General features: G+C 39.3%; 1 protein-coding gene across 1 annotated transcript in view; it reads right to left on the bottom strand.

Moving 5' to 3' along the window:
- LOC106809753 (X-ray repair cross-complementing protein 5-like) overlaps positions 1–17,722 on the bottom strand; it is a 33,082-nt gene that overhangs the window by 4,596 nt on the left and 10,764 nt on the right. The window contains exons 2-17 of the mRNA XM_014812952.1: positions 16,257–16,355; positions 15,768–15,951; positions 14,911–14,959; positions 14,264–14,386; positions 12,766–12,939; positions 12,436–12,550; positions 11,089–11,224; positions 10,604–10,716; positions 10,326–10,382; positions 9,348–9,485; positions 8,721–8,811; positions 6,591–6,651; positions 6,174–6,249; positions 5,625–5,821; positions 4,627–4,723; positions 3,474–3,543 (exon numbers count right to left, since the gene is read on the bottom strand). Of these exons, the coding sequence (XP_014668438.1) occupies positions 3,474–3,543; positions 4,627–4,723; positions 5,625–5,821; positions 6,174–6,249; positions 6,591–6,651; positions 8,721–8,811; positions 9,348–9,485; positions 10,326–10,382; positions 10,604–10,716; positions 11,089–11,224; positions 12,436–12,550; positions 12,766–12,939; positions 14,264–14,386; positions 14,911–14,959; positions 15,768–15,951; positions 16,257–16,355 (1,780 nt within the window). The remainder of the gene's footprint in view (positions 1–3,473; positions 3,544–4,626; positions 4,724–5,624; positions 5,822–6,173; positions 6,250–6,590; positions 6,652–8,720; positions 8,812–9,347; positions 9,486–10,325; positions 10,383–10,603; positions 10,717–11,088; positions 11,225–12,435; positions 12,551–12,765; positions 12,940–14,263; positions 14,387–14,910; positions 14,960–15,767; positions 15,952–16,256; positions 16,356–17,722) is intronic.

The following is a 17,722-nucleotide window of genomic DNA, read 5'->3' as shown; positions in this document are numbered from 1 at the left end:
TGATTCTAGTAAAACCCTGTTAGTCCAAATGTGTTCACATACACGCCGAAAATATGTGGAATGCACAGAGGATGGTATCAGGAACCTTCTCAAAAGAAGTTCGTTTGGGATCGTTATGAAAGTTGCCACGACGATGGCGCATACGTTTAAGTGTCTTCAGATTAAAGATGGAAGCTCCCATCATTCGTAGTAGCCAACAACTATTTGCAAGACAGATTAGGTAGCACTCATCCATTTACACTACGCAAGCCTACAGGCTGCAAATAGAGAGCTGCCACCTGCAACAAATTAACGCGGCAGGCAAAAACTGCCCCAACACATGCACTCATTGCACTGGCGAGCAGCCACTGGCAGTGGCAGTGGCATGCGTTACATGTAACATGACTGACACTACAGAATGCCATATAAATTATACGATTTAAGGAGCATAAACTTCTTTTTAACCAAAATTTAGCTTTGAAATTTCACTGTGACATTGTAGCCTCATACATCCAGGCCATGTATAGATTCTACTAGCACAACCGGCAGTCAAATTCTTTCTAACAGACAGTCAACAAATCCATGTTTACCCTCCTCTTTGAGGTAGTGGGGAGGGGGAGGTAGGGGGACTAGCTGGAAGCCCGGTCATGAATCCCCGAATCCTTGCGCATTGTGGTGCAGGACCAGTCGATCTTGGGTATTCCTTTGCCAAACAACGAACTATAAAGGTACTACAGCTATACGATGCACGAGAGTCGAGAGAAACACTGAGTGAAGACAGCTGTAACGATGAAGAAGAAGAAGAAAAAGAAGGAGGGAGAAGAGGAAGAAGAGCAGAGAAGAAAAGAAGAGATGAAGAGAAGAGAAGAGAAGAAGAGAAGAAGATTGTGACATTCGTTATGCAGAGTTTCGCCATACGCGCAAAATGTATGAAAATGCATAGGGACAGTGATATGCAGCTGCAAATAGCGCATATAAGCCAGAACATTCGCAATTGTACGACCTGGCTACGGAAGAAGCAGGGACGACGCAGAAACACGCGCGATTCAGCTACACGCAAGAATCGACAGGAAGCAGCTGATGCCGGACAGCGACAATATAGTGAGATATCTGCTGAAAAGACAACAAACGATCAAGGAGATAGTTCGAGGCGGGTGAGTGAAACAAGTTCTTGTGTCGGCATAAATAGATTTCGTATTAAACTAGCTTGCAAAGGTACGAGCGTATTACTTAGCAAAATAGTAAAGCACTTTTCTCCACCTATAACTGTTACCGCCACTATCCCCTCCACCACCCTCAACATCAGATTATTTTATTACGTTAGCCATGGCTGATTTACCTATGGAAACGATGGCATGTGTTAGACGTGAAGTTATTAAACCTTTACTGGACAGCATGGTAGAGGGTCTTGATTTCGTGTTACGAGTTTTCTGAAATGCGTAGAATGCCCGAATTCCCGAGACAAGGCATATAGTCTTAAGGAAATAAGTCGAAGTGCTAGGTAGACGCACAGGTTAATGCAAGGGCCTGGGATATACGCCCTCGGACTCGCAGAGGTAGTCCACGAACAGAATCGTGGGACAGAGAGCGAGAGTAGTGAGGTAGGGGCACAGGTAGATTTACGCCCGTTAGCAGAACTACGAGATTCACCTGAGAGGGGTAATCGTTCTTTTTAGGTGTCACGGTATAAGTATGACTCGGAGGATAGCACAGAGGGGAATGTACCCCTAGAGGCCAAAACAACCGACCCACCCACCCAGCCATACTCTTCCTGATCCATTATTCCTATTGTATACCAAAAAGTGCATATTATAATGTCTCGAAGCTCACACCTGCGAGGTACGCAACCATTTTTGCCGATATACGATTGTTTCACAGCCTACGGAACGTGGTATTATTCCTCGTTTATTGTAGTATTTATTGGTGTAACTTTTGCGTGAAATGTTATGTAGAAATTTGTCATCGTTTTTTGAATTTGTCGTATCGGTACGTTTACACTATATTGTCAGACTGCTAAACACATTCTTCAATTAGAGTTTGATATAGGCCTAAAACATTTTATCGAACATATGAAATCAGTTTTCCGTCTTTTTGTTGGCTGTATGATGTGTGGAAGTGACAAAGGTTGTCAGGTCCACATCGGTGTTAAATGAGGATTATACGGTTATACAAGATTAATACGGATCAATATGATATATAACGGAGCACGAAGCTCGAGGTAGTTAAACGTCGTTTCGGTAATACGTATTCGGGAATACGGTATTCGGTAATGCGTGTCGGTACGCGCATATGTTGCATTGTAGCTATTGTACGTTACAGCATAAAAAGACGCAAGATTGAGAGTAATTGCAGCGATATCAAAATGTTTACTGCTAAATGTGTTGAAGTTCTGACTCGTATGGTGATCGAACTTTATCGTTACTTGTTTTGTAGAGTATAAATATAGTGCGAGGTTAATCGAAAGCTAAATTGGGGAGAAATAAATAAATAAATAAATAGATGTTGGTTACGATACGATCGGATCACTAAACGAAATGCTTTTGTAGCCTGCGTACCTATAGGGTCTTTTTCTTGTTTTTTTCGCTGTAAATCGTCCAGTGCGCTACACTATATTTTACATGGATTTTGACTTGCACGGGATATTTATTTGCAAGTAGCGCGTTATATATCGGTTCGGTTTCTAGCAGCACCTAGACGTGATGGTAGCAACGGCTTTCGTTCGAGACTGCCAGTCGGTTTTCGTTCATTATAGTGGAGCTGCGCTTGTTCTGCTACGTCACCAATCAATTGTCTCCCTGCGCACAATCTTTTCCCATTTACAGCAGCCAGGTGGCTGTAACGTGACGATGGGCCATCGTCTCTGTAGGAGGGGAGGAATGTAAGCGGGCGAAACCCCACACGCCAGGGAAAGTAATGGCAATGCGAGAACGCAACCGGCGTCAGGAGAATGTATGAAACAGGGACGGGCGAGTCAGCGGCGGGACGGAGGTCAAAGAGAGCCGTGACTCGAGATGGCGCCGACTAGCTGGAAGCACCGAACTAAACTCGTTTTGACGATCCCCCCCGATGTGCCGAATATCGTGACCGTACGTCGAGCGGTTAAGATTTGTGCCCAACTGTTGACGCCCGGACGGACGCACGGACGATCGGACGATCGGACGGACGATCAAGCGATTCTACAAGCTGCATCTGACTATGTCAGATGAGCTAAAAATGATTAGGTCTTCATGTGTGTGCACGAATTAAACACTACTAAACCGAATATTTTGGGCCCTAAGGTGAGTCCGTTTTGCAGAATGAACAAGACACATGTACAATACAATGATCTCAAACATATATACCTATACTAGTCAAGATCAAGATATTATTCTCAATTCAAAGACACACCTGCTCATGATATGTACAATCTCAAAGCAGATACAGCAGATAAAAATGTAAATGCTGGGTTTTACTGTGGGCATTAAGAATCTTTTATTTAATACAAGTGATATCACCTTCGCTGAATTTCATGCTCTTCTGTACTAGTATTGCTCTGAAGTCATCCACTGGAGACACTGTGCCTACCTTTATGCAAAAGTATAAATAGATCTAATATCAGCACATGACGTTTTCATCAACCTCCAATCAATTAGTGACCTTAATATAATGGAATGAATAGTTACAATAAGAGAGCAAAATGTTAAGACTTTTCAATTATTTTAGATTAGAATAAAATTTTAATAAAGTGTAAATGCAACTGGCAGTTCTAATTAAATTTAGGCCGTGGCTACGCGTCCGGTTACCGGACGTCCAGCTCCCAGACTACGCGTCCGGTCATACTGTAAGCGGGCGAAACCCCACACGCCAGGGAAAGTTATAGCAATGCGAGAACGCAACCGGTGTCAGGAGAATGTATGAAACAGGGACGGGCGAGTCAGCGGCGGGACGGAGGTCAAAGAGAGCCGTGACTCGAGATGGCGCCGACTAGCTGGAAGCCCGGTCATGAATCCCCGAATCCTTGCGCATTGTGACAGCCTAGACACTGACCAGATGATCTATGGATCCGAGCCAAAGGGAAATACGCACCCCCACCTTATTCGGTAGTGTAATATAGCAGTTGCAAGGCTCACCACACCTTATTTAGTATGGCCGGTTGGCCAGAGAAGGGAGCTATAACGAGAGGTGACGTAGGAAAGGGAACGCCGTATAAATAGTGGAGAGCAGCCGCTTCTCGAGGCTGCTGGTGCCAGCCACCCGCTGAGGAAGGTGTAGTGTGTAGTAACCGCTCTTGCTTTCGATAGTGCACGGAGACTTTATGTATTGTATTAGAGATTGAGTAAACACCAGTGAACATTACTCTTGTCTTGTCTTTATCTATCTCTAGTCTATTACAGAACCTTTACAACGGTAGTGCGAATGACGCGTCTACATTGTTTTTTGTAATTTTTGAAGCAATAGTAAATCCAGGAAAATCAGCGATTTGAAAGGGGACGTGGCCTAATCATGACATGGATTTGGGAATCTGTGCTGAGCTTTGTGATGGATGACCGGATGCGTAGCCACTGCGTTATTTACAACAAAATGTTCACATGTGAAAGTAACACAACATTTCATTGAGAAGTTGGCACAATGACCAATTTTATGTCTATGCAGTGGGACTACACCCACCTCCGTGATTGGCAGCCTGGACAGAGCTGCCATACCCCCAGTTAAATCATCACCAACACGTTGTTTCTTGGCGTCCGGTTCATTTTCAGACTTAAATCTGCAAAATGTTTAACACGTAATCTAAGCTATAATAGATAAATAATAAGTAATAGTAATGTAATTTTAAAATACATAATATTTACAAATTAATGTTTACATTTTTATTTATATAGTATGCAAATATTAACATTAATATTATATATTAGTTACATATTATTATTTTGTGTGAATTATATATAATCAAGAGCGTATTAAGAAGGTATTATGAGGTATTAAGATGCCTCTACGATGAGATAATAAACGGTGAAAATCTGGTATTTTCGCCAAAAACCGACTCGAGATACGTAGTGACTGCGACTGTCTCACGTTCTGGCGATAGCTTCGGGAAACCTCGCGTGTTTCCGTCATTCATTGACAATTAAATTTATTTTCCTTCTACTATCTTTTCTCGCATTTCCAGTCATTGACGCAGCCATTACTCCACAAAAACGTCTTGTTATTTATCTCCATGGTGATGACCCGCCCTTACGCTGGATGTAGTAATGCTGTAGTAATAACGTATCGAGTCAGCGCTACACAGCGGCGACTGGAAGCAACATACAGTACACAAAACGAAAGACAGTCGCAGTAAAACTGATCTCGAGTCGGTTTTCGGTGAAAATACCAGATTTTCACCGTTTATTATCTCATCGTAGAGGCATCGTAGGGACATGCGGTTTGTTTTATATTAACAAGGTAGGACAGCTGATCAATAATACTGCAAAGAATCGTCAAAATAAAACGGGGAAAGTTTATTAATTCGACTAATACTGCAACATGGTTTCAGCATTTCACCGTTGTACGCTCTCCTTCTTTATACGCTCTTGATATAATAAGTCCACTTAGTCCAGTAATAAATGAACCCGACCATTATAAATAGTAATAAAACTGATAGCCAAAATAGATCTAAGTGTACTCACTGATCTTGGAACACTGAAGCACCTGTCTCTACTTCTTTCTTCGTCTGCAGCTCTTCCAAAGGAAACAGATTTCGCATCCGTTTGACTGTAGATTCGCACCTGGCCTCTACCTCTTCACACGGCTGCAGGTACTTGGCTACGAGGGGTAATAGTTCAGGAAGAGGCTCATCAGGGTTTAACGCTCTGTGCTGCAAACACTATAAAACAGGATAATACAGCGATAAATATTGATCCACTAGATATAATACTGAATTGTTTAGCAGAAAAAATAATAAACAAAACAATCAGGAGTAAAATACTATACATTCACAATTTCACATTCATGTATTACTTTACTTATCACATTGTTGTTTCCTGCTTTCCCCATTACACGATCATTTGCTAGCTATAATTGCACCTGAATTCTACCCAGACAGCTAATCAGTGCAAAAATGTAGTAACACGTGTCATTATAATTCAGTATACAGTAATACTTATTTCACTGTCCTACAATATCAGCTATAATATTCGTGTGCAATCGAAAAGTATAAAGATATACATTAAAATTACCTGGTATAGTCTTTGAATGTATGGATTAAATGTTAGCTTAGGTTTCAATGCTTCATCTCTTTCTCCATCTTCATTTCTATAATGTACCTATAGTTAGTTATGAGGCCAGAAGACTAACCACCTAGCAGATTTTCCTTGATAGTAAGCCAATTACATCACAATAAATAAAGCCCATTTTAAACATCACAAATCACAAATAGCCATAATTGTATAAAATGTTTAAATACCCTTCATATACTTTCAATTTGTTACACCAAATATATCATCATTAATCCACCTTCAACTCTACTTGTATAATTACTGCCAAGAAAATAATTACTCATTACGAATTTAGTCATCCAGTTACCATATTTTCACAATGATTTTTCTATAGAGCTCCTCAATGATTTACCGACAATATAATAGATATATACTAACTCATTTGCATTGCTTAGATCCATAGTGGTGATCAGCTGGTCCATAACATCCAATTGTTCCCCTACAAGGTAATAACAAACATAATTACTTATTGTCAATGTGGTCGAATTTCAGTGGATCAGAAATACTAGGCAAAGACACATCAACCTACATTGTAGAGCTGTGGAAATAGTGGAGAATAGCGAATTATCCCAATATTTGCCTATCTGCGTGCGTATGTGCGTGCGTGCATGCGTGTGTGTACGTGCATGTGTGGGTGTGCATTTGAGTGAATAAAAGACTACACTGGTAAACTACCTCAATGAGAATATTTGAATACTTTAGCTAATATTCTATACTATCTATATTCTATAGATTCCACTTCTTATGAAAAACCATGTTGTGTTTAAATTTTATTCTTCTCTCACTGTCAAATAAAAATAACAAGACCCGCAGAGCGTCTGGGCTCATCTGAGGTCTGTTGCTACGGTTATAAACGTAACATTTAAGGCGTGCATAGTGACAACTTTGTTAGGCGCAGATATGCAGATATGCAGTTGCGTACACATCATTTCAGCAACCTTCTGCATTCTGCATACCTCCCAAATCCCATTGGTTGATACAAATCACGTGCCTGAAACTCCTGTTTTATGGTGCATTGTGACCCTAACCCTAACCCTATTAAAAAAAAATAATTAAATTGTTGTAAAAATTATTTGTTGTTATGAAATAGTTGTAAATAAATCATGTAAATATTTACCTTAATTGGAAAGAAATAGTTAAATGGATAAAGATAGAAAAATACAGAAAACAGGTAAATAATAAAAAATCTGATGAGATTCAATCCAAGGACCTTTGAGCCGTAATCCTGTGCTGTAGCCGTTGGGCTATCGAGGCATATTGGGTTTCCAGATTATGGATGTGCCATGAATATAAGAACACTGTGACATCATTGAGGCAGTTCAGGAATCCATGTTTAACCCTCCTCTTGAGGGTCAAAAGTTAAAGGGAGAGTTTACTCTGGGTTGTAGGGTTATTTTCAGCTAATTTAGGTTATAATTACGCTACATAAAAAGTTTCATGGTTCAATCACCATTAGAAATATTATTAAAAAATGTTTTAAAACTAACGACTACAGTTTGATTACAACGACGGTGGCGCCACTGAAAGCACACGATCTGATGAGCCGCGCAAAACCACTTTTTAGCCAAGGGCTACAGACCGAGGGTGTTTCTTATTTATTCATTTAAAAGCAAAAGGATTGTAATATCTTATAAACGACATATAGTTTCAGCTTTAATATGGATAAATTTGAACTAAAATGAATATCGTTCGGTTAAATAGCATTTAGGTATAAATATAATTGCACTTTTGTGATTAGCTCTCGGTCTGTAACCTGCAAAATAAATTGTCAAATACGCAACTTTTTCGGGGTGGCACCACGGTCGCGGGTGTCACGGCGCCGTTCAAATTTCGTAGCGTTGATGTGTAAATAATTATAAAAATTAAATTGGGTATCTGGTAACAAATACGTGTGGGTATAGACGATTTGTTATACAATAAGTACAGTTATATGCAGTAAAATCCTAGAGGCTACTGTCCCTTTAATCAGACACTTACTCTTCGCACATCAGTGGAAAGCACATTTCATGGTCCTTTCAATAAAGTTGTAAAAATTGTAGGTCAGTGCTGAAACAAAAAAGTTTTTCACTCTGTCCGTTAGGCCATGTCCTCAGAAAATGTCTGATATCTAACCTTTCCCCCACTGCCCTTTGACCTGTGACCTCCAATTTCGGCACAGTGATGGCTTTTCCTACCATGATGCTATACACAGACTATCACGAGCCTAGGTCGAGCCGTTTAGATTTGTGCCGCAATTCTGCATTTCCTCCCTATACCTTAAGTTAAGGAGGGAATGTTTCCCCTTCTTTTCACCTCTTGACCTTTGACCTTTGACCCCCAGCTTCGACATCCCAACTCGTTTTCGGATTACCCCCCTACGTCCCGTCTCGAATCCGTATGTCGAGCCGTTTAGATTTGTGACCAACTGTTGACGGACGCACGCACGGACGCACACACGCTCATGCGATTCTACAAGCTGCATCTGACTATGTCAGATGAGCTAAAAATACTTTACTAATACTGGCATACCTGTTGGGATGTATTTCTTGTTAGTATCTAACGATGCAAATGTAAAGCGACGAATATCCTCCATATAGGGCAAGAAGCTGAATAGCAAGCACTGTGAACAAAATGACGACATGAGTAAGCTGCAGTCACTATCAACAGTGGCTCCCTTAATGCTATATATAATTTATATTATCTTGCCATTAACAAAAATTCACAGATATGGAGCCTACTAACACAATTTCTCAAAATAAATGTACACATGAAATTAAAATACCAGAATCATTAACTGGTGGTATAATACATTATAAGTAGCCTGCTAATAAATTTCAAGAACCCCTGAAAACCTGGAGTGTTAATATTATTGTGTTAAACACTGATAAATCACATGATATATGGATCTTAAAAATTAATACTCAAGACGTAATGGAATTCAAAAATGATTCCATATGCGAACCATCTTGCTACATCGATGACTAGTTACACTTTATACATAATTACAATTAGGTTATGCATAGTTAAGCACATAGAATCACATATATAGTCCTCATAGACTATACCTTGGGAGGTGACACCGACGCATACCAGCAAGAAAATGAAAATTATTTGTGTGTATGCAAATCACGACAGAAAATTGTCGAATAAAAATACCTCGTAGTCAACTTTTATGTGTGGAGACATAAACCCCATTCTTGGTGCAGTACCAGCTCTGTAGGCATAGCGCACTATGGCAACTGAATCTGTTTCATGGAGTGCATGGATCAAAGCTGATAATGCAACAGCAGTCTCCTGCAATCATAGCTCAGTATCAGTTATTCCAGCACTCATATATATATATATATATACAACACAACTATATAATATATAAATATATAACACATGAACTTTAAAGGCATACTAGGCCCATTGATTATGCAATGTTGACGAATACTAGAGTAACTGGCACCTTGTGTAGTTAATAAGTACATAACCTTATAGCCAAATGCATATTGGTTTGTCCAATATCACTGCTGGTTATATTACAAGCAAGACTTGAAATCGGTTGTTGATATTCATTTACGTGCCGTAAATGTCATCCAGGAGTCAAGCGATGACGTAAACATATGTGCGGCCCGTATGTTTTGGACGCCAGATAAAATAGAGGAGTCAGCGGTGTAACCACGGCCACGGACTAAACATGGAAATGGAGTAAAACACACGTACTAATCACTGACGCACATGGACAGCCCTGACAAAAAGTTCCTTATCACGAGCGTCCGTGTTTACGAAATCACTGATGATAGCATTGCGTACGGCCGAGCATGAGTGCGAAAATGTCCGGTGCACTATAAATCTGTATCACACCCGCTTCGCCGGCAGCGGTTTGAAGCTGTAAACAACTGATTTCTTGGACTGCGGATTTCAATTATACATTTCTTAGTAACCAGCAGTGATATTGGACAAACTAATACGTGTTTGGAAGTAAGGTTATGTACTTATTAACTACGCAAGGTGCCAGTTACTCTGGCATTCATCAACATTGCATAATCAATGGGCCTAGTATGCCTTTAATTCATTGTCCAAGAAAGGACCTCCCAAGGAAAAACCACAAAATTCAATGAAATATATATCCTTATGGCAGATCCTTACCTGGCTCTGGGCAACGAACACATGCACACTATCACCTATGTAGTAATGTCTCTTTACCTATAACCACAAATTAAAGTACATTTAATCAAACAAGTTCACTTAACGTGCTACATGAATATTTAACAGATCAATAGATATGCAGTCTTGTTTTTAATTAACACAATAATACCCTTAACAATTAATTCACCTCATTGTGTTAGATTGATAGAGCTTTCAACTTATGTTAATCATGACCAATAAATCACATGATTTACATATGTGGATTATACAGCACCTACATCAGATGCACTTGCAAAGCCTAGCACTGAGAGACACTTTTCTTTAGCCTTGTATGATAGGAGATCCTTGTCAATTTTAGAAAATGGCACCAATGTCGATCCATACCTGTGACCTGCAAGTACCAGCCAATTAATCATGCATTGACCCCTTGTAACCAATGCTACTTTACATGTATATTTACTACATATTTAGATTTTTAGTTTAGATATAACTATCCCTAAACCTCAGGAGAATTCCTATTTCAGACAGCTCCTATTTCCCAAGCATGTGAAAATCTATTATGCTGATTAGAAGATCTTATATCTAATGTCTAATAACAATAATTTTTGTACATAATCTTAACAATGTACACATGCACTAACAACATGGACATAGCATGTGATGCACATATTATCAGCTATCCATCCAAATAAAAAACAAATGCCTCCACATTTCCTTCATTAATTTCTCTCACCCTTAACTTTATATAATGAAAGCATCTTACCCTCCACCGTATGATCCTTTTCTATTTCTGTCTGTTCATCATTGTTAAGATGATACTCCGTTTTCCTGTCAAGCTTTTGATCAGGATCCCTTGCATAACCAACCTGCCAACTTTTCTTTGGTTTGCTCTCCTTCACCTGTAGTGATCCACGGGAGCAAATGAAGATCAACATATACAACGTTCTGACTTTGTTTTCTTTCAACTCAACTAACAGTACAATTTTACCTGATTGTGCAAATGTTAGTGTAAATCATAATGGACAATAACAATGTCAGTAATCAACCTTACAGTCTTACAGATTTCAATTTTCTAATTAAAACTTCTAGTGTATGTTTAGCTCTGGTCAACAGTTAAATTGTATGAAAGCATCCATGTTTTACTTTAAATTTCTCAACTTCTAATTGATATTCTGGTTTACCTGTACAAAGCCAACATATTGCCTAAACAGTTTTGGCCACGAGCACTGCCATTATACTGAGCAGCTAAGTAAGTCATTTGAATACGTATTGCATTTCACTCTTTGCGACATTAACATTTTTATTGTGAAATTTTGCCAGCTGACGTGTGATAGAGGATTCAATTTAAAGGGATAGTAGACTCTAGGATTTTACTGCATACAACTGTACTTACTCAATACTGTATAACAAATCGTCTATACCCACACGTATTTGTTACCAGATACCTAATTTAATTGTTATAATTAATTACACATCAACGCTACGAAATTTGAACACCCACGACCGACACCCGCGACCGTGCTGCCACCCCGAAAAAGTTGCGTATTTGACAATTTATTTTGCACGTTACAGACCGAGGGCTAATCACAAAAGTGCAATTATATTCATACCTAAATGCTATTTAACCGAACGATATTCATTTTAGGGCAAATTTATCCATATTATAACTGAAACTATATGTCGTTTATAAGATATTACAATCCTTTTGCTTTTAAATGAATAAATAAGAAACACCCTCGGTCTGTAGCCCTTGGCTAAAAAGTGGTTTTGCGCGGCTCATCAGATCGTGTGCTTTCAGTGGCGCCACCGTCGTTGTAATCAAACTGTAGTCGTTAGTTTTAAAACATTTTTTTATAATATTTCTAATGGTGATTGAACCATGAAACTTTTTATGTAGCGTATTTTAACCTAAATTAACTGAAAATAACCCTAGAACCTAGAGTAAACGATCCCTTTAAGGTGTTATCAGAATGTAAGTACAAACACTCAAGTTTCATGAAATATAGATGTTGACCAGAAATAAACCTCTTTTAAGTAATCACACTTGGCTGTTTACATGGCTTTTTGTTGGCCATAGTAATACATAATAACATATGCAGTTGCAACATACACGGAGATATCCAACAATTGGAATTGGACAACTCTCGCTAATCTCTAGGTTGACTTTCCAGGGAGCTGGCCGAACCATTCGAGTTTGGAAAAAGCTGAGTGCCGGCAATGCTTGACTAAAATAATAGAATTGAACGAGTTTCAACTTTACAATCTCACGCATATGCATGTAATAGTAATCCAATACATATATTTAGAAAAAAATTGCTTATTGCTTTTACAAAATATATGACAAATGGTTTTAAATGGCTGCATTTAACAACATTTAAAGTTGCAGTCAAAGTAATCTCATTACATTTCATTAATACTCTTATGACCTATCAACCTATACCTGAAGGAATAACTTTCTCCATTCACCTCCTCTAGTAGTTGCCTCATGATTGTCTCGCCTTGTATCTGCTGTGAGCTTTTCGGCTTGCCATGAGGGAATGCTGAGGCACCAGGCACCTGCGGCAGATCTTCATCCCCACCACCATCATTACTGCCTTCACCCAAGTTGGGACCACTGCACATGTGAAAAAAATTGCAAACATGCATCAATAAAAACTTACTGAAATCTCTTTTGTATCAGAATATTTACTTCTTTAAATTTTGAAAAGGAGGATAAATATACATCATTTTCCACCTTCCTTGTGGCATGAGTGATGGGTTTAGAGCCAGTTTTTCTAAGATTCATGCAGTTTTGATACATGACCCCTTGCAATTCCACCCACAATTTTTATGGTGGTAGATATATGCCTAAACGGACAGAAATCACATTTTTCATCCATGAAACCCTTTGTGAAAATTTTTAGGGGCTCTCGAAGGGTGTGGGTACTAAAGGGCAAAAATGGAAAACATTAACCCTTTACATGCCAGTGTTCTGATGCATGCTCACCCTCTAAAATACCTCAAAAAATAGGTTATCGCAGTGCTGCCATCTGTAGGATCTCTGCACAAGTTATCATGATTATGACATCTCTTGTCAATTTCAGGAACCAGTCCTGTGATCATGATTGTCTTATTGACCACATACATGTATACATACATGTATACACACATACATACCAAATCCCTGACCAATCGGTTTTAATACATGGTAGCGAAGCGACCAGGCAATATAGGAGGTCTGATAAGTGGTATGTAATATTGACAAGTAAAGGGTTAATAAGGCAAAACGCCTCCTAGATATTAGTATCACAGATAGTAGAGATGCAGAGGAATACAATAAAACATGTTTCAGGTATTTCTGAAGAGGGCGCACTGAGCTACAGCTTTATAGATGTGGACAAAAATCACATTCTGGCTAGCAAAAGTGCCCCCTATACTATAGTGCGCCCAAATTAAGCCACGGCCATTTATGTAAACTTTGAAAGAGGAGGTCCTAATGTGTCCTAATATGTATAAATTAGCTAGGAGTAATTTGGGAGCAAGCTGTGGGAAGCCCTGAAATAAGACCCAAAAAGTTAAAAGTAATGATTTGAAGCACCACCTGGTGGCAGTAAGCCTCGAATATTTTGATGTTTTTGTAATCTCTGCCCCATACTTTCATGTAACACAAAATCAGAGAGGCGTAATGAGGGCGCACAGAGATATTGGAAGGCCAGAAGCTGATTTTCCATTTTCTTAAATTTTGTCCTCTAATACCCACATCCTTCGAGCCCCTACAAAATTTTCACAAATGGTTCCATGGATAAAAAATGTGATTTCTGTCCGTTTTGGCCACATATCCACCACCATAAAAGTTTTGGGTCGAATCCCAAGAGGTCATGTATCACACACTGCCTGAATCTTGAGAATAAAAAAGGTTTTTAACAATAAAATGGTGGACTATTGGTAAGAACACTTACATGACATTGAGCTCTACTTCAGCCTGCTTTATACCATGACCTATCGCATCCAGTTGATCTGTGCAGACATCACCTCCAAGAACCGAGAGTAGGATAACTCTCTTTGTTGCAAACTTCTTCCCACTGTGTAAATTAACAAACCAAAAACTCATTCAAATACCTATATAACTTTATAAGCAACTGATATTATTAAATAATTCATCACTACTACTAGCATAGTACTCGATCTCATTTGTATATTATATGTGTGTGTGCGTGCGTGCACGCGTGCGCGCACAATCTTTCATTTGTTCTCGTTTTATTCCCCTTTAAAACTAGGTGAAGTTAAAACAATAATTAGACTCCGAGTTAATAGCACACTTAAATTACCAAATTTGAACAAGTGCCGTCAAGATATTAAATATTTTGCACACATTTCAATCTAATTTCAAAAGATAATGATAGTACTGTACTGGCATAACTATGTAAAAATTGAAGTATACTATCAGCCACATGCACTCTCTTCCTGTTATTTCGAAGGTTGCATCTTCTGAATCAGAGCAACGTATAGGTAAACATGGCAAGACATGAAGGCATCATATACCATTAAACAGCGATTTTAGTGTAAACTTGTGATGGGCTTTATATTAAACTTTAAAGGCACTTACGCTGTTGATGTAACAAGCAAGTCCATGCACACGACCAATGCATCCAACCCTGTGTGTTACATTTGATGCATGAAGGAAGAAACATGACTGCAGCTTTTTTGTAGGCAGCAGATAACTCAAGCAAATGCTATTAGCCCACTCAACTAGTACAATAAATGCATTATAGAGAAGCCAAGCACATACTGATAGTAAATATTAGTATATATGAAATATAACTATATAGTCAATTACCTCATTGCAATCAAAATTATTGCACAAGGTATTCAATAACGTCTATGAAAAGTCTGGAAACATTTGACACTTATGTAGCCTCATTCCCATCATTCTAGGTCCATACTCTAACATATATATTTACTGACATGAAGTGTATATGCATTATTGTAATTACATACATGTGTAATGTCAGCATGCACTATATTTATAAACATGAAAACAAGAGCATTGCCCAGTAAAAATGTGGTGATGTGAGCACTACACAATAACTCCGCATATGGGTAGAATACACTCTACTATCCTACCCATTACTTATCTAACTAGACAGAGGGCACTCACGGAGAGTGCATACCTCCGCCAGCTTGTAACATGTATGTGTATAATAGCTGGCTCGCTGCTGGCTGCTGCTGACTGGACGCCCTAAGGCGAGCTGCTGCTGATTGGACGCCCTAAGGCGAGCTGCTGCTGACTCGACGCCCTAAGGCGAGCTGCTGATGAATCGATCGCGCGAACACTAGTGGCTACACACACACACGAACACACACACGAACACACACACGAGACCGATTACATTACCTCGGCGGAGGTAATAACATAGCAACTATAAAATTTATAGAAACAGTAAATCACTGATTATAGGATACAGTCAGCAGATGCATCGCTTTCAACCAGATCATTCTGCACATATTTCAGCAACGGCCAGTCTGGTAATCCTAACTTTCTTGCAATGGTAATATTTCCATACTGATCTCCATCGGCCAGCGGATTAGCAGTATTTGTTGTGCCAAATAGAACCAAGGCCACCTCATCTTTCAGCTCTGCAAACATCTAGAAGAACAGTTTTCAAGTAATGGAGGAGTCCAAGTAACAATAAAATAATGGTTTCCGTGGGAGGGACAGACAGGCAGGCCAACATTACACCAAGAACTTTATTCTTATGTCTACTCTCGTATATTATTATACTAATTATATACTAAGTTAGCTTTTCAGCAGGCCAAGTACAAATGGAACTGGTTGTATATATGCATATAAATAAGAGCCAATAATACCAAGCTAGGCAAGTCAAATGTTTTGGCATATCATGTCAAAATTATTTCACTGTTTGAGTTTTGAGTTAGTTTTGAGACATTTACTTTTCGCTGAAGAATCATCGTAATCGCATCAACGCAGGTTTCTAGGGAACCAGATTGATGCATTTCTCTGCCAACATCCAAGCAAATCACAATGGCTTCCTGTAAAATGAAGTTACATCAAATAATTCACTGCTAGAATTAAGCCAGGTTACAGTAACAAAAATTTCATGTTGTGATGTTTCAATGCAGTGCTCACACACACGCTTATCACACACAGCTCATCATCTCAATTTTGATCCGTTTCTGGTGCATGAAACTCAATAGAGAATTTTAAAAGCAGGTAGGAAACACAAATGTCGTCTATTTTGTGTGATTTACTCGTAACTAGGGTAAAGTAGTTTTGCGCCACATGTAGCTGAAGGACATATGTATTGCAATATATATATTAATGAGATATGTAATAAAACTCCTATTCAGGCTTTGTGAAAGTAAAAAAAGATAAATGCCCCATATAACCCCACTTGAGGCTCTAGGCAAGGGCCTACATCTACAAATTTTGCAATGGACCAGTTAATGATAGACAATTCTATTAGTAATTGACTACCACTGCCAGTAAATGTCCTAATGAAAATATTGTACATATATATGCACTTAAGTGCCTGTTTTAATCCTAATTAGGATTAAAACATGACATGTGCTGCTCTTCTCCCATCTCGAGAGTCGACTACATTATTAGCAATTATGACATTAAAGTTTTAATTATGTTAATTGTTATGCAGTTGTATTCTTCAAGGAAATACCGAGCCAAATCTTTCCATGGAGATTATCGCGATTAAACACAAATTGCATTTATTATAGGCCGTGGCTCCTCGACCGGTAACCGGTCGCCAATGTTCTGTGGCTAAATGACTGGTTAACAGGCTGGTCCAATCATTGAATCAACAGGGAGCTTCGCACGCAGCACAACAGTCGCTACGGCGGTGGTGCTGCCAAGTCAATTTGTTGTTTTATCCGAAAACTATCATGTTTTTAACTGATCATAAACTTTTTGTTATGCCATTAATTATTGTGTGCCAGTAATAAAACTAGTTTAATCAGTAAGTTAGCGGCGGTTTAATATAGTGATTTTAGTAGACTCCCTTCCCTTCCCTCCGCGAGATGTGTCAGGTCGAGGAGCCACAGCGTAGTATGTAGTATGTACAGGGTTCGACACTAACCCACGTCCGACCGACCTAGTCGGGTAAATGCTTGGTCCGGTCGCATACAACCAGAGTGCTAGTAGCCCGACTGGTCATGTTAGAATTGGTCATATATATTGCACTGAAAGGTCACCTCTGGCTAGACTGGTTGGCGGCCGCCCTGTTTGTCGCAGAGCGTGTACATTGTCTAGCAGAGCGTGAGGCCGGATACCAGTCTACCCTTCAGCAAAAACAATAACGTGGCTTGCTGCCAGCCGCAGTAGACGATCGATAAACCGTGCGCTCGTGTATGCCCGTGGTAGCAGGGTTCTCCCCAGGATGAAATTG

This window comes from Priapulus caudatus, unplaced genomic scaffold, assembly GCF_000485595.1.
Source record: "Priapulus caudatus unplaced genomic scaffold, Priapulus_caudatus-5.0.1 Scaffold15, whole genome shotgun sequence".
Classification (NCBI taxonomy): Eukaryota; Metazoa; Priapulida; class Priapulimorpha; order Priapulimorphida; family Priapulidae; genus Priapulus; species Priapulus caudatus.
This window is presented reverse-complemented; position numbering and strand designations above follow the sequence as displayed.